Below are 18,450 nucleotides of genomic sequence, written 5' to 3' on the forward strand. Positions count from 1 at the left end.
GTTATCCCCATTTTATCTTGCCCTCCCCACAAATAGTTTCTATCCTGATACTATACTATGAAAACTTTTATTGCTGTTTCCAATTTAGTCACATGAATTGTGTGTGCAAATTTCCTCACTGCTTCACAGGGAGCATTGCAGTAGTTATTACAAAGGAGCTTTAGCTGTGCCAAAGAACTGAAGACACCAGGGTGTATATGGCGAACCTAGAAACGGCAACACCCAAGTGGAAGAACATTAAACAAGCAGAGTACACGAGCATTACTGCATTGGAGGAGACACAAGGAATTATAGTGAAAAGTAAGGAAAATTGGTGGGCCTAAGAAACTGCAATAGCATTTGAGTGCTGTCTGGAGAATCCTTGTGCAGAGCATGGAGCAGGACTTATCTCACAAAACTGGAGCGTATAATAAGTTTACAACCACCATCCTCCCCCATTCATAAACACTCTCTAAGTTTACTATATGGATGATTAAGGTTATCATGCTTTAGATAGGGGAAAATTACTATTAAATATAGATGAGTCAAATGAAACTGAAAACACTGACATCTCAGAAAACTAAAACAAAAAATTTAGCTGCTTGATTTTTACCTTTTACATTTATAAGCATAAGCAGCACATTATATTTCACTGGGAAAGTGTACATTATTAGACATTCCATAACAATACTGGCTGTTAGAACTCCATCTCTTTGGTAGTGCTGCCTTATATCAGTGGTACAGTATACAAAGCGTTAAATTTCATGCTATTGCCATTTTTAAATTTTGAGCAACTAAACACCCACATCTGGTTAGAAAGATAGCTGGCTGAAAAGAAATTCTACTGGGATTTTCTGTATAATTACATTAAGAGAAGAAAGAAAAATACTGTAACTGCCATCCTCTAGAATAAGTGTGAAGACCTTCTTTGCAGGATTTTGTGGTATTAAAGTTAAAAATTGCTAGGATATAAATGCCAGGATTAAATATCTCTCTCCTTCTCAAACTTCAATCATGCCTTCTCTTACTTTCCTCTCTTTATATCTTGGGGCTGTAATTTGCATGTTGTCCTATTTGTACACACATATTTGAATCAACACAAACAGATGTGAAATTAGGACAGGATAGCAGAAGTTACAGCCTTTTGCTACTGAAAAGTGAGATGCTGAAATCCATGATATTTAAAAGGAAACAAAGTAAGTATTTGAAGCCCAGCTGGCTGGAGAGAGCTCTCTGCAGCAGACACCAAACTTTCTTTGCCAGTCTAATATATATAAATGCCGTCATGAACATCTGATTGTGTGAGCTCCCACTAAAAACAATTAAAAAAAATTAAAACAACAAGATAGAGTTTACATGTATTGATAGTAAACTTACAAATGAAGCCCACACTGGGAACAGATATAATTTGAGAAAATATCTGTTTAAAACATCTGGATTTAATTTTCAAATATAGAGGAAGAACAAGATAGGGAAATTCTAATGTGTTTAACTTAAAAAAAACCCAAAAGCCCAAACATGTGCAACTCTCATCGCCATGATTACTTGCTTGTATGTTACTATCTTTCCTCAGAGTGTGATTTTCCTGCCTTTGGAAATGCTATCACATTTGGACCACTACTGCAATACCAACAACAACAATAGAGACGAGGTCCTCTGCCCTGTTTTGACCTGCTCCAGAGATGCAACATGGACTCAAAGCCAGCTTAAAGAGACATTAAGGATTTATCTTACACAGTGGCATAGAGCAATACAGTTGCATTCTACCACCCATACAGCCAGCCCCAGCATGCGCCAGGGGGAAAAGGTGCTGATACCTAGTTGCCAGAATGGTTCCTTAGAGGCTGTTGCAGCTTGATGCAAATAAGAACAGCCCTGGGGCTTCTCTACATTGTGTTGAGGGCTGAACCAGCTCAAGGATGGTGGGGACAGGGGATGTAAAGGTGGTATACTACCACCTTTGTCCCACTATTTTGGGCCTGAGCGGAGAAGGTCTAGGTCTACATTTTTTGTAGAATACTGAAATGATCATAGCTGAACAAAATATTTAGCCATATACCTCTATCGGGTTGTGAAGTGTCAGGCTCAGTCAAGATATTTTGTTCTGGAACAGAATCTTCTTGCTGAAATTCATGCAAGCTATAAAGGAAAAATTATAGTTAATTCTGAGGCTTTCAGGCTTCAGATAAAACTAAATGTGTGTTTGGTGGCTATGTTATAAAAAACCCATAACTTCTAAAGCACAAACTCCAGACCTTGATAAGAGTTCTTTTTATCAATAAGGATCACTCTGACATTGAGCTACAGAAATTAACATCTGATATAACTAGAGTCATTTTGCTCAGCATAAACCTTCTCAAAGTTCAAGGCTAAATGCATTTCGTGCCATGTGAATCAGTGAAACCTACAGAAAAATGTTTTACATTAAAAACAGCATTTCTCGCCCTCTAGTGGAAACTTGCTGAAAACGACATGTGTGGCCTTGGCAGAAAAAGAGCTGAATGTCATAGACCAGTGGTTCTCAACCCACGGGCTGCTTGTAGCCCAAACAGCACACAGCTGCGGCCCATGTGACATCCTCAGGGCCATACAGGTAGTATGTATATTGTGTGGATGAAGCCCACATAACATAAAGAGCTGCATATGCAGCCCACAATAGTAAATAGGTTGAGAAGCAGGCATAGCCCATAAACAGGTTTTTATACTAATTCCAGAAAGGTTCCATGGTGTGCTATTGTACTTTGATATCAGCACACGTCAGTGGTTGAAGGCACAAAGCAGCAATGAAAACCTGGATCCGGAACATCACTTTAGAATCTAAAATGGCAAACACAAGGTTCCAAAAAAAAAAAAAAAAAAAAAAAAAATCAGTTGAATTTTACATGTTATCCTGCCATGACAATCAGTCCAATAAAGTGAACTGGATTTTTATTATAATTTCACTTAGTTGTGAAAACTAAACTAATTCTCCAACAATCATCCTTTAACTTCCTTTAACTAATTCTCCTCTTCCCCTGGGGAAAAAAAAAATCCTAGGGAACTAAATGATACATATTGTACCACCATACTAACCCCAGCTCTTAGTTCTGCGTATTCCTTTCTCCCTTGCTTTAGCCCTCTATATTTGTTATCTAGCCAAACATCATAATCAATGTAGATGATAAACTTATGAAAAAAGACTCTTTATTTGCTATGTAAAGACCACGCCTATCTATGAGGCTAAGTTACAAATATCTATAGATCAATAGGAACAGCTATTAAAGAGAACATATGGATACACGCCTTTGTTCTTATTTATTGGGGCCCTACTGTATTATACATTTCAGTCATTAATATTTCCTTACTTTTTGAGGCTTTAAACATTTTAGACTGAGGGTTAAATACTCAAAATTTTGAACAACTAATATTTTGAATACCCTTTAATGCTATTTAAGAGTGGAAGAGAGTATACATTAATCTTCTCAGCTTTACTTTCATTAAGGAGTTTGGAAAAAAGAAAAGTGTTTAAAAAAAACAAAATACCTTCATCCTGTGGGTCAAGTATTAAAGTGATCTCATCCTGGTTTCTAACTCTGGACGCACAAGGACTCAGGCTCAGAGTGCAAATTGAGTAGTTCAGTAGCTAGTTAATTGTGCAGGCAAAAAGCTACAGCTGCACTATCCTGGTTGCCTTCTTTCATTAGCATCCTTTTGGGCAGAAAGCAACTTTGAAAGTTCATTTTCAATTACAAAGATATATTGGAAAGCAGCCATGGAAAAAATGGTTCCCTCCCTTTTCGTGGCTGCTGTTCTTCAAGATGTGTTGCTCATGTCCATTTCATTCTAGGCGTGCGCACGTCCACATGCGCAGTCATCGGAGATGTTTGCATTTGTGGTATGCATAGGGTTGGCTGTGGCGCCCGCTTGAGTCCACACTCATGCGTCGGTATATCAGGCGCCGCCGGCCCTACGCCCTCTCAGTTCCTTCTTGCTGGCAACTCCAACAGAGGGGCAGGAGGGCGGGTAATGGAATGAACATGAGCAACACATCTTGAAGAACAGTTACAAAAGGTAGGGAACCGTTTTTTCTTCTTCAAGCCCTTGCTCATATCGATTTCATTCTAGGTGACCCACAAGAGTGTCCATGGCAGTGGGCTCGGAGTTCACTTTTGTGCAGCTTGCAGCACTGCTCTGCCAAAGCCAGCGTCATCTCGAGCTTGCTGGGTAAGTGCATAATGAGACACAAACGTGGGGCCACCACTCCCAGGAGCCAGTGCCCCACACCGGCTGCTCGTCCTGTACAGCTGTATCTCCCTCAGCCCCGCCCCGGTCCCTTCCACGCAGCTGTTTGCGTGACTGTGACTCCTGTCTGAGGTCTGTACAGCTGTGTCGGAGGAGCTGCCAGTGTGGAGCGCTGGCTCCTGGGAGCGGCGGCCCCACGTTCTGCTCCTTTCATCGCTGCGGTTCCCAGGAGAGCCCTGCGGTTCAGCAGACACCGATTTCTATCTGCGGATATCAAATTGTATCTGTGCAGGGCTCTACAGATTGTACCCTGGGTAATGTCACAAGTATTTAATCAAGAATGGCAATCCATTGAAATTTATATTTTTGGAGAAAATAAACTCAGAACCAGCAGTTCAGATGACTGAGAATTAATAGAATAGCTGCAAGAGGTAATGAGGATGATTTTCTGCGGAATCATTTCCCTGGCTTACAAAGTCCTAGTCAGGAAGGTATTTTCCTCAATCCTGCTTTCATTGACTAATGGGAGCAAGACTGGGTCCATAAGGAAAAAGGATTACCATTTTTAAATTGGGTGGCTTATAGTTTCAGTCAGTTGCCTTTTGATGGGACGTGTACTCCTAACTCACTTAGGTACTTTCAAAAATCTTACTCTATATCTCTACAGTATATCAGTGAAATGGAACAATTAATACAGGGGTAGGCAACCTATGGCACAGGTGCCGAAGGCGGCACGCGAGCTGATTTTCAGTGGCACTCTCTCTGTCCAGGTCCTGGCCACCGGTCTGGGGGGCTCTGCATTTTAATTTAATATGAAGCTTCTTAAACATTTTGAAACCTTATTTACTTTACATACAATAGTTTAGTTATATATTATAGACTTATAGAAAGAGACCTTCTAAAAACGTTAAATTGTATTACTGGCACGCGAAACCTTAAGTTAGAGTGAATAAATGAAGACTCGGCACACCACTTCTGAAAGGTTGTCGATCCCTGAATTAATATAACCACACTTTATTCAAAAGGCTTACTTTTCAGCCTCTGTACGGTGTTCGATCTTTCTCTTGATTCGACTCTTTCTGGTTAACATACGCGGATGCTGCTGTTGTTCCAGGGAAGCGCATTGTAAATCAAGTACGGAGTTAGCTTCTTTATTTCGATGGCTTCGCTTTTTTCCTTTTGTAACACAATCTTTAGACATACGAGTGGTTTTTACAGTCGTTTGAGATGCTGACTGGACTCTACCTTCCTAAAAATAAATAAAATAAAATAAATTAATGGAGATGTCCTATCTCCTAGAACTGGAAGGGACCTTGAAAGGTCATCGAGTCCAGCCCCCTGCCTTCACTAGCAGGACCAAGTACTGATTTTGCCCCAGATCCCTAAGTGGCCCCCTCAAGGATTGAACTCACAACCCTGGGTTTAGCAGGCCAATGCTCAAACCACTGAGCTATCCCTCCCCCTTGTAACAAGAGTTAAACAATTAAAGCTATTTCATCTTCAATTACAAAAAGGTATCAGATTGATCTCTAGTTGGTTTTCCTCCAATAACTTTATGAGGAATTGGATACCCTAAGTCCAGGGGTTCCCAAACTTGGTTCGCGACTTGTTCAAGGTAAGCCCCTGGCGGGCTGCGAGACGCTTTGTTTACCTGAGCGTTCGCAGGTACGGCCACTCGCAGTGGCCGCGGTTCACCATTCCCGGCCAATGGGAGCTGTGGGAAGCGGTTACCCTGAACAAGCCGCAAACCAAGTTTGGGAACCCCTGCCCTAGTCTCAAATCTTGTATCGCCATCATAGTGTCTAGCAGATCTGCTTTATAGAAAAGCCTCTCTAATCAAGTTTAAAGAAAAAAAAAAACCACACCTCTGTCTAGAAAGTGACAGGTTACATTAAAGTAGCCAGTTCTCCCAGTCCCTAATTTACTTTAACTATGCTATTTAATCAGTAACTTTTATACAGCAGGTACTTTTATTGAGGACTGTAACACTCAGAAAACAAGTTTTAAAATTTAAACGATGACTTTCAAACTTCTCTTGCTCTCAGAATGGTAAATTCAGTTAATCAAGAGACAACATATGTGGGTTCTGAATTCAAATGCAAGAGATCGCAATTGTAATTATGATCACAGCATCTTAAGTGCTACACTATTAATCCTCAAGCACTGTACCTGAATTGGTTCCATTCCCGAGGCATCTTCAGCTGCATAGCTGACATATCTTATAGCACTAATTATCCCCTGAACAGCAAAGCGCTTGTGCTCCCTGTAGTGCAGGTCTTCAATCTCTCTCTCCATTTCACTTATGGCTTTCAAAACTGATTCAACTGCAAAAGAGCAATTCTCACAAGCTTAACAGTTTTAAAGAAATACAAAACTACTAAAAAGTATCAATGTTGGATTCATAAAAGAAAATTGGAAAGACCTTCTTGCTAAATTTAAATTATTAAATTGTCTTAAAATTGAACTTCTCAGTAATTAAATCCTCCTGTTTTCTCATCTCTCATTTTCAGAATATTTGGGGAGGAAAGCTTTTCAGCCAGGTCAGAGTTAATACTGAATGATCAGAGCTATTCAAGGCTCTGCTTAATATACTACTGCTGAAGTTCTTTATCACTATCACATCTTATAATCTTCAATATGACACTGACTTTCAAGCTGACTGAAGATGTAGCCGAAGCAGATGTTGGTACAGAACAGAATATCTACGGAGTATAAATTCAGAGGGACAGATTCTCTGCTGATGTAAACTGTCAAAACTTCACTGCCATCAATAGAGCTATGACAATTTACACCAGCTGAGGCCTTCGTTCAGAGTCTATCTTCAGAATGATTTTTCCTTGAATGACATTCCAGTATTTAACCATTGATATAATCCAAGTGTAAAGCAATCAGAGTTGCTCATTTTGAATACTTGTGATGAAATCTCAGCTAGAATGAGGCACACGTAATGGGGATATTTTGTATGGTGTAGGATACCTTTATTATTTTTACAATACTTCAAAAAAGAATTTGGTGCTGGTGGGAAAGGACAGTATCCACCAATTACAGTTTTCTTCATTTGATCAGCTTCACTTTGAGTTTTAATCCACTGGATAAAGTTTTTCACTTTGGCATCTCTGGTATATGGTTGGCCTTTGTGCCACCCTGTTAAAACAAAAGGTTTGGGTATTGAAATAAAAGGATCAAATAGATTAAGTAATCGGTTTTTATAAATTGCTACATTTGAACACTATACAGCAATATACACAAAAAGCCAAGTCAGAGATGCTAAAACAATGTCCCTTCTACCAGTTGATAGTGGCTTTATGAAAAAGTGTAATGGAACCCTTATATGGCACTTGAATTTAACACACACAAACCCCTAGATACCCAAATGTTAGCATTTAGGGTAGTAAAACAGTTAAACGTTCTTTCTAGAACTAGCTAGTTATATTCTGTCCCACACAACAGTGTAAAAAAAGATGAGCAAGAAGCAGCATTTCACACCAAAAAGTTACCTTTTCCTCCTCAGAGAAGACCCTATTCTCTGGTTACCATTGTGTCTGCAGCAAGATAGACCTATTTCAAGGCTGCTGAGCTGAAAACAGTCTCAGCTGATGATTTTGAGATGCTAGCTGAGGCTCTGATTTAGGAGCAAGGTGGATATAAAGCAGGGTAGCTAACATACTGGAAGCAAGTGAGGAGGACACTAAAAATCAGAAGCTCTTCATTTGGGAGCACTGAAATCTAGAACTAGATACCTCTGCCAAGAGGAAGATTTGTGGCTAATCCTGATTCAGCCAATCAGAAGCTCCTCTGCAGACCCCACTGAGTGTGTTGAGGCATCCAGATACTTTTATAAAGAATGACATAAAAGTGTATTTTCTTGTTTCCATCCGCCTATAGAGGGACTCAGTACTCATTGTCTGGGCTGACATATCAGGAATACTGTAGAAAGAACAAACTGGATAGTAAAACAAGGATATGTCTGGGGGAAAATGTTTACTGGGCTGAATTTAAGATTAAAAGCTATACAGGACCTTTTGCAATAGAACGGAAAGCTTGAATCTACAAAAAAAAAAAAGCAATTGATGGAATTACAGTTTTTACAAAGGTTCCTTGTTGCATATGATATAGAAGCGTCAAGTTCTTAAAATAGTCTGTAATGAAGCAATTAACGAGTCTTCATATGGACCAACCCAACAATAGCACAAACACTGGATATATTATTATAATTTCTTAAAATATACTATGATGATTTAGCGGGGGAAGACATCTTACATCTTTCGGTTACCATACTGCAGTGTTCTAACTTTTGTAACAATCTCAATACTTTCAACTCATAACTGTCCTGATCTGCCTTTCAATATCAGTTAGCTCATATATTCTCATCATGGCTTGTTTAGAGTCCATCTGACATCAGCTCAATGAAGTTTTAATAGTTTTACTCAATAACTTCACTTTTCTTCTTCCTTCTTTTGTCTTCTTGTGCACATCTCTTATAGAGAGGAAGGAAACCTAACCACTTTCTGGACAGACCAATTTATGAATGCTGAAACTGGATTGGTCTCAAGTTTATAATCAGGCCAATAGGAGTTAAATATGGGGGTATTTTGTTTGGGGGGAGGGTAAGAGAGAGAGAGAGAAAAAAAGGAAACCTGGAGTTATTAAATGGAAAAATACAATTTATTGAATCTCCAGAGGATTTAAGAAGTGGCACTTTGGTAAAATAACATCTCTGAATGAAGGAAGCAATGCAAGGTATGCTACAGTGTAATGTTGGAATCTGCTTTAAAAGCTAATTGTTTTGCTCTGTATCTAGAAATACTACAGACATCTTGAAGCTGAAATACTGCAGGTTATATATTCCTTGGTAAATGAGGTATGTGTCATGTAAAATTAATTTTAAAATAGTATTGTATTTACCTGTAATAAACATCTGACTCTCATTTGAAGATGTAAGGTAAAGTGTTCTGGGAGTATTCTCAGTGATGTCCCGCACCACTCTCATCTGTGTGCACACCAAATAGGTCACTAGAGAGAAAAAATCATTTCAGTTTTTTCTGGTATATCAAGATTCAAAAGCTGCCCCATACCAAAGTAGTTTTAAATATGCACTAAAAAAAATAGTATCTTAACTCTTGATCCTGCAAAAACTTAACCATGTGGTCAACCCTTCACTCGTTTGTTGTTAGAGCTCACAATTTGGGGATTGAATTGGATTCATAGCTGTTAAACAAAGCAATACATTTCAGTGGAAGTTAAACATTTGTGCAAGTGTTCGCAGGATTCAGGCCTTGGCAAGCCATGCTACGATTAAGTTAATATTTCACAATTTGATCATCACAGATGTTTTGTCTCATGAAGATTTGCGTTCAGATTAAAACTATGCATAAAAATAACTTTCCCAAGTAGTTTCGCTCTCTCACATATATGTTGGAGCTGCTGTTCCACTTTGTATGAATAATTAAAACAGACAGACAATAAATCAATAGACCAGGGGTTCAGGCACTTCCCAGGGACGTAGGAGACCCAGGTTCAAGTCTTGATCCTGGGTCTCCCACAACCCAGATGGAGTGCCCCAAGCACCAGGCTATTGGCCATTCTTGGAGCAGCCTTGCTCATGTTTTTCCATAATTTTTTTTGAAAGGTCTCGTTTTTGTTCCACATTAGAACAGAATTTCTCATCTTCCAGCCAGCCCTACTACCTAATTCTTCATTATATGACACAAAGGAATCGGTCAGTGTTAATAATTAAAAACAGCAACTATGGTCATATACAATTCTACATTTGATTTCCTCCACTTTTGCAGAATACTTGAAATGTTAAAGAGGCCATACAACTATGATAGTTAAAAGGGGCTTAATTGTGATACCATAGTGGTAAACAGCTTTTTCCCCTAAACTTCAGAACATCCTCCCCCTCCAAACTCATTTCCCCTTAACCAAAAAACACACAGAGTATGAGAAATAGTAGTTAATTTCTTTCTCCTCTCCCTCCCCCCCACCCCTACATTCTTAAGGTTTCGTGCTATTGTGGCTGGAGGTGTGATTTCATCACAGATATTTCTGTGATACATACAAATCACTTTTGCCATGGGAAAGAAAGTGTTATTTAAGTTGATATAGCCTAACAAAAAGTTATGTCAATTTCAGCTGCATTCAAAGTGGAAGAAACAAATCAAGTACCAAAACCTAGAGAAAAAAATTTCTTCTGAAAAGATGTTACAATCAACGGTCTAAAAAGAAATAGCACACTCCATGAAAAAATATACAGTTCACAGTCTTTAATGAAGAAATGAGAGACTAGGATAGTGTCTGAAAAATCTTGACTAAGCAATTGAAAAAGATTGTCAATAAGATATATCTGCTAAGCCAATACAATGTTAAATAAAACTAAATAAAAATAAGGCCTTAATATGTATTGTTTTAAAAACATTTAGAATAAAAGAAAGAGAAAGAGCAGAGTATATCCTTAAATGCTAAGATACTATTTTCTAATGATTAAGGGTCTGTTCCAAAGCCCAATTAAGTCAAGGAAGTCTCCCAATGACTTAATTGTGTGTTGGATCAGACCCAAATAGCTTGAGTGGACAGGGCTGTTCCTTCCTTGCTGAGAGATCCCAGATGGTGGTTTTAGGAAATTGCTCATCATCCCGAAGTATACTCAAATGTCCATTTGCACAGAGTTTCAACGTGACTCCCCTCCCATTCAATCTGTACCGGAGTCCCTTGGGAGGGTTAGCAAAGAAGCACGTAATGCACGCACCCTGATGATACTCAGCGCTCCCTCTCTCTCTGACTGGACCCAGCCTATTCTGACAAATACCAGAGTTTAGGTAAATTTGGGTCATGGCTGAGAATTGCAATGCAGATAAAACTGAGGTGATGGAGATGCTGATAGCAACTGGAAGATATGGCCCGTTGAACTGAGGGTGCTCACCTGCCTATTTGATTTTAAAAGTTACAATATGGGGAGTATAATCTGATTCACAGCATTTGTTAGTCACTCAAAGCAGCAGTTTCTAGGAAGGCCTTTTTCCACCTCCATGTGGCCAGCAGGTTGCGACCAATTCCTTTGGATGCAGATGCTGATACCATCATACATGCCTGAGTCACCTCAAGATTGTAATGCCTTCTACACTGGGCTTCATCCGGAAACTGAAGATTGTGCACAATCCAGCAGTTTTATTAACCTGTGTGGCATGCTGAGAACACCTCATGAGTGCTCTGTGACCTCCATTGGATCCCTGTTGGTTTCTGGGTGGAGCTTAAGGAGTTAGTTTTTACTTGTAAAGATCTACACAGCTTAGGACTTGCCTACTTGAGAGGCTGCCCCTTTCCCTGTACTGTACTGTCACAGTTACAGTCACGGGGAAGTCATTTGAACTGAGAAAGGGGGCTACCAACAGGGTGTTCTCTGCAAAGGGCTTGCAAATTGGAATTCACTCAAACTTGGTTCAAAATAGGCCAGATCAGCTCAATTTTAGGGCACGTTGTAAGGCCCATCTATTTACCTGGGTTATTGGGGAAGGTCTGCTATGATGAGGGCTACCATCTTTTGTTGAGGTGGGCATTGTTTGGGTCTGTTTTCATTACTGTTCATTTATTTTCTGATTTGGGATGAGATTAGTGATAATTTGAATTATGCCTAGAAGATGCCTACAGAGAAAAATATTGTAAACGAAAATAAACAAGTAAATAATAAAATAGTCAGACTATTGTACGATAAATACTTGGGTGAATATGTTCAAATACATCCGGCTGAGAAGTGGCAAACAATTCCAGAATGAATGGTTGGTCTGATGTCCCATCAACAACATGTGCCCAGCGATGTATCCAAAAATCTTCACTATATTCTGCACAAACAAAATTTTATTTAAATTAAATAATATTCCACCAAATTGTAATAATTCGATAAATGTTGAAAATAATTTGTATAAAAACCTCTCTTTCTTGTTCGTTCAGCCCTTCCTATAAATATTACAAGACCAATAATATCACAGGAATGATTGTTCGGTAAGTTATCCAGTTCTGACCTAAAAACAAAATTAAAGAGAAATGGTTGATAATGCTTAAAGACCTGAAATTTAAATCACTATGAAAAATTCCTAAATAGTGCCCCGAGCAGAAAAGTAGGGAAGACATAACAAGGTATAATAGATGTTTTCCTGTAATATTCCCAGTTAAAATTCAATAAAAATTAGCAAAACATTAGCCCACACTTAACAGAACACAAACCTTTATTTTACCTTGTGACAAACCGATATCTAACTTCAGGTAACCTCCACTCCGGTTTAACCATTTTTTCTGGAATAATGTTAACTTTAGTTGGAGGATCTCGAACGTTTAGGCTAATTTCTGGGGAGAAACAATAACATTTTAAGCATAAAAATGTATTCAAAGGAAACCTTTACTTTGGCTTTCTCAATAAGTAGAGAAACAAGGTGGGTGAGGTAATATCTTTTATTGGAGCAACTTTTGCTGGTGAGAGAGACAAGCTTTCAAGCCACATAGAGCTCTTCTTTAGGTCTGAATAAGTGACATTTTTGCTGAATAAATGGAACACTCTTACTTTGGCTCACTGCTTTTGCAAGTACTAATAAAATTTGTCTCTCTGATTTTAGGTCACTACATGGATAAAATGAGGAATGTAAGGATGTCATAAAAGGTTGTAACAAATTATACGAAGAACCTTGCTGGATTGTCCAGCTCCACGCACGGGGTAGTCTGTTGATGATCCAGTTGAATATTTTAAAAACCTTCTGTCAACCACTATCGACAGGTTCTTAAACACTCTCAAAGACCACCATCATTTACAGATGATTTGCAAGGGATGAAATAAGAGGGAAGACAGCTGAAGCGCCAGTGGCGGAAGTTCTGATTTGACTCGAAGCAATTATGTTCAAGAAACTCTGTTGTATATTTCCATTACAAGCAATTCAGCAGGTGCAGTACAGCAACTGACAGTGTATGCCAGAGATTTGGGCTTGGGTGAGGGCTACTTGGTTGAAGCTTAATCCAGATAAGAGAGAGAATTACTAGATTAGTGGAAGCAACCCAAACTATTATCTAGTTATGTGAGCTCCATACATTTATGGCAGGAGGTTATTATTTTTAACTCAGGCCTGCAATTTAGAGGTATTGTTATACCCTGGGCTGAAAAGGCAGTAGTTTTGAAGAATGCATCTGGTGTGGTATGATCATGTTTCAGTGGCCCTTGCTGCACTCATCCCTGCCTTTTTCACTTTGAGATTACCGTAATACACTCTATACCTTACGACCATTCGGACGCTGAAGATTGTGGCTAAGCACACTGAACTATGTTCATTAGGACCACATAAATTCAGTGAACTAAGAGATGCCTGTGGACTACTGCAAGGAATTCAAGGTGTTGGTTTTAACATTTAAAGCCCTAAATGGTTTGGGTCCTGAGAAATCATCACGGTCCTTGTTCTATGCTACCACAATTGTAACCAGCAGAGGAACGTAAGCTAGAGCTCACCAGCTAGAATATAGAAAGTTGTTATCGGGATATTCTCTGCGAAGGTCCCTCAACTATAGGATGCATTTTTCCCCACAAAACCTGGCTTTTTTAATCTTTCAGACACACAGACTCATTTTTGGGAATCTGAGAATGAGGATAGGAGAGAATATTTGGTTATTTGGAAAATGGGATATAATGAACTAGAAGTGTATTATGACAACGGTCAGTGATTTTATCAGTTCAATGTAACTGTTGATTATTGTGTTTCAGTTAACTATTGGTAGGGCACTCACAGTATGTGCATGTTCTAAAATAAATAAATACCCTATATCAGGATATGTGGCTGACAAAGTATTTAAATCAGGCCTTTGTTTATACATTTTATTTTTTTATACCACCTGAGATAATTTACTGAAACAGCATCTCACTTTCAATGTCATTCTGAAAATACAGAGCAAGTGCATGCTCAAATAGTTATAAAAAATGGATCTCTGTTGTCCTGCAGAATTTTTCTGATATTCTTGCAGTCTACAACACTACTCTGTCTTTTTACAAGATCCATGAATATAGCTCATACAATGATCCATGATATGTAATTTTTTTTTTAAGCTCATGCCAGGGAAAAATATTTGAGCTATTTGTCAAAAAGAGAAAAACACAGAACATACACATTTTGGATGAGAGAAAATTAGGTTTTTTTTTTTTTTTTTTAAAACACACACTACATCTATAGTCTGCAGATGCCCCATGACACTTCATTATTGAGTTATGGTTCTTATTCTTGCATTGTGCAACTATTAGCCTTTATTATATGTAGCCTTACTTTCCAAGTTGTTTTTAGTCTCATCACCGATACCCCAATATGACACCAAACTGAAGATTTCCATAAGCGTTAAAAATTTGAGTGATTTTTGTTTATACAAAAAGGAGTCTCAGACTAGCATATTTGACAGTGCCTCTTTGCTGCAGGCAGGTCTGTGGCAATTACAATTACTGTTACGCTGGCTTGTAAGCATTAACAGTTTTCATTTCTGTCTTCCCCCCAAGTCTCCCTGCCTGGCAAAACATTTCTCTCTCCTGCCAACTCATCATAAACACTTCAGATGCTAAGTACTGGGTTTAAGGCAAAATGCATGAGACAGAGAATACACGGCTTTGAGCAGTGCAGCACATTGTTTATTTTCATGCACTGGAGTGACTACATTAGCAAAACTGTCATCACGAAGAAGAAAATTAGATGTATACACCAACCCCCAAAGATATGTATTTTTGTGTACGTCAAGGAAATGGCTTTTCTGATTGCTGTTTAATTCAGAATAGGAGTATGTAAGGAAGAGGAGTCCATATTCAGGAAGAAAGAAGTGTTGGTGACAAGGCCTGTTATGGGGAGGCCATTGTCTTGCAATAAGGCATTAGCGTTCCTGTATTAGGACTGCCTTGGCTCTGTCACACCCTGCAACAGCAGAAAGGAAGCCTCTTTTCTCTGTGTTGAGGAACCAGTACATCAAGGACGATGATACTGTTGTTTAGTGCACTTGGTAGCAATCATCAATGCAAAATGAGATCTTAAACACCAAACTTTTACTTCAGTGGGGCGCAACATGGGCACCGGTATGGATTGTTACAGGACGTGACTCCTAGAGCCCATCTTTAATGATCCGGATGAGGATGTAAATATTACATTAATTATATTTGTACGTGACATTAATTTGGAAGCAGGGCCAAATGAAGACATAAGCACTAGAGCCCTGTACCCAGGGCCCCAGCACTTGGAATTATGTGATTACATCAGACGCAGCTTTCATTTACAAAAAATTGATAGTTTTTCATCTAATGGTTGTGGAGGGAAAAAAGCTTGGAAACATGACTCAAGTGTAACCAAAGCAGGAATATCTACCCCAGTGTGCAGACAGCCTGAAACAATAGCTGTGAGAGATATGAATTACCTCATTCATCTCAAGTGGGTGAAGCGCCAAGACCCACTGCTCTCGCTGACCACACCAATACCATCCCCAAAATGGACTGTGTATTTCACCTGCCTTTAAATGGGAACTGAAGGTAAATCCATTGAAAGGCCAGGTAATTTCAATAACTGGTCAGCTGAAATGGTATTTTCTAACTTTTTAACAGCAATACTTGGAATCAGATTTCTGGGATACTTAACCAATTGTAGTAAATCTCTTCATCTGTGAATCCCCTGGTGTTGGCTGTGTTTTAAATGGATAACTGGTTTTGATACCATACTGTTCAAGCAGAAGTACTGTGCCAATCTTCATACTGTTATACCACTCAGGACATAAAGAATTCCACAAAACCATCGACATCATGCCTGAACTATCAGCAACTTCAAAATAAGCCTAGAAAAGAAAAACCAAACATATGTTCGACCTTTAACTACATGGATAACAAATTTTCATTTTTTTGGACAACTATTAAAATGCCTGCCCAATTAACAGTAATTTCCCGAGTAGTTTTGATACTCATTATAAACTTGAAGCCATGGTACGCTCTACAAGCTTAAATTCAAACATAGGAGTGCAAGAATCCTATATTTTCCTGCATCACAGTCCCAATTATGTAGCTGCTCCTGTCCAGCATTTCTAAGTGCTGTGAAAATGCCATGAATCACTTTCACAATATAAACCTAGAGGAAATACTATGGGCCGGAGCTGTAGGACTACAGGAAAAGAGATGAATCAAGCAAGTGGGAGAACACTGTTACTAGCTCATCAGGGAATCTCACTTCTCTGTTGATCTCAATCCTGCAAAGATTTATGCACATGAGTAGTCTCTATTGACATCAGTGGGAGAACTCACATTGATAAAGATACTTGCATGTTTCATCTTTGCAGGGTCAAACTCACAGTTTCCTACTAATGTGTGATCTTCACCAGTTTTTTCAAATAAATACATAATAAATCATAATTAGCAGGGTGGTTCTCTCTCCCAGAACTCTATTAGAAGGGTAATTTTGAGTCTCTCCCACTCTCTTCCCCCACTTCCTATAGTGAAAATGTTCACATTTCTCACAATGTTAAGGTAACCCCTCAAATAGGAGGGGAAAAAAAAAAGGTCAGAATTTTTTTTAAAAATAGTTTTTTTTAAAAGACGATAACACTTCAAAATGCCTGTATAAAGAATCTCTATTAAAAATTGTCAAGTTATAACTCCGGAATCATTTGGTAAACAGCATGGGTCATAATACTGTGTATAGGATGGTTTTTAAGAAAAAATATATTACTAGCAGAGGGGTATTTTGTCATCAAAGCTAATACACAATTTTATATAAGAGCCCCCTTCATGTGGAAATTTTGTGAACAAAATATTCTGACAGAGAAAACTTTATGTGAACGCTTTTCACAGGGAAATCTTCGTATGCCAAATTGGGAAAACTTTGCATGCCAGCAGGTTGGAGCTGGAAAAACTTTCTAGGCAAAGTCCTACAAATGCACTTCAATACACACAAAAATGCGTATGTTGAATGGTTCACCACTGCCACTCCTCTACTCAGATAAAACCCTGTCTAGGGACCATGATTGCGCAGGTGACCCAATCCACATAATACCTCTCAGATCTTCCAGGATACTTACAGAACGCAGCAACAACTCAGTGGAACAAACCTCCTTTCCACTGACGTTCCCACCTGTATCCACTTATTTGTTAGCCTCCAACAATCACCATTATGCTTTCTTCCACACAACCATGCGTGGTCGTCCATGAACTCACCTGCAAGGCCCTACATTCTCCCTTTAAGGCCCTCTTAAAATCTATTTCTACCATACTGCCTGTGCTTATCAACAATATTCACTATAGAATATTCCTTTTGTGGTTCCCTTTCCCTGACCTCTGTATTACTTATCTGTCTGTCCTCAGATTGCAAGTTCTTTGAGGCAAGTCATTTAATTATTATGTGCCAGAATATTTTTGTTACATGCAGAATAATGCACACAGATCTTTGTGTGTTAAAAAGAATTCAATACACATAGCTCTAGGCACATAAGATTTTACACTATGTGAGGACTTCAGTGCATTATGGCCTAAATGCAGAATACCGTATTAATAAAAGAAAGATGTAAAGAGCCAATCGTGCTGAATCTTTCCTCTTCCTCAGCTGCCATTGACTCCTCCACTTGAATCAACTCTAGGTATTGATTCCACAGTTAAGACCAAGGACTGTGACTAATGTTCCGCCCTTGTTCCTGAGCAGTTTAGGAATACCACCTGGCCTGGATCTGCTGAACTATAGCACCAACAAGAGATCCATACTTATTTTTCATCTGGGTGGGGGAATGACAGCTTAGAACAATAGGAGCGTAGAGACCCTTCTTCGCACAAAATGTTATGTACTGTTGCTCATTTGAAAGAATCCATGCAGGCCTAATTCATGCTCTTCAAAAACATGTTTTAAACAAAAACAACCCTTTAAACTTAAAGTCAAGATTTCTATGATAAAAACAAACACCTGAAAAACTAATATTACAATATAAAAGCACCTAACCATTTGGACGCAATAACCAAATAAAGTCATGTACATGATGTTTAAATACATGTACATTCTCTAAGAAAAATGTACACATGTAAAAATTAGCAAACATTACAACTAGTGCTGTCAAGCGATTAAAAAATTAATCGCAATTAATCGCACCATTTATTTAAATAAATATTTTGGATGTTTTTCTACATTTTCAAATATATTGATTTCAATTACAACACAGAATACAAAGTATACAATGCTCACTTTATATTATTTTTATTACAAATATTTGCACTGTAAAAACAAAAGA

The 18,450-nt window shown here is 38.6% G+C and overlaps 1 protein-coding gene across 1 annotated transcript in view; it reads right to left on the bottom strand.

The window, feature by feature from the left end:
• Positions 1 to 18,450, bottom strand: part of RADX (RPA1 related single stranded DNA binding protein, X-linked) — a 34,604-nt gene that overhangs the window by 11,637 nt on the left and 4,517 nt on the right. Inside the window, exons 3-11 of the mRNA XM_065410612.1 lie at positions 15,831 to 16,023; positions 12,432 to 12,540; positions 12,127 to 12,218; positions 11,916 to 12,038; positions 9,106 to 9,213; positions 7,177 to 7,344; positions 6,370 to 6,524; positions 5,232 to 5,449; positions 2,039 to 2,118 (exon numbers count right to left, since the gene is read on the bottom strand). Of these exons, the coding sequence (XP_065266684.1) occupies positions 2,039 to 2,118; positions 5,232 to 5,449; positions 6,370 to 6,524; positions 7,177 to 7,344; positions 9,106 to 9,213; positions 11,916 to 12,038; positions 12,127 to 12,218; positions 12,432 to 12,540; positions 15,831 to 16,023 (1,246 nt within the window). The remainder of the gene's footprint in view (positions 1 to 2,038; positions 2,119 to 5,231; positions 5,450 to 6,369; positions 6,525 to 7,176; positions 7,345 to 9,105; positions 9,214 to 11,915; positions 12,039 to 12,126; positions 12,219 to 12,431; positions 12,541 to 15,830; positions 16,024 to 18,450) is intronic.

Source organism: Emys orbicularis, chromosome 9 (genome assembly GCF_028017835.1).
Source record: "Emys orbicularis isolate rEmyOrb1 chromosome 9, rEmyOrb1.hap1, whole genome shotgun sequence".
Classification (NCBI taxonomy): domain Eukaryota; kingdom Metazoa; phylum Chordata; order Testudines; family Emydidae; genus Emys; species Emys orbicularis.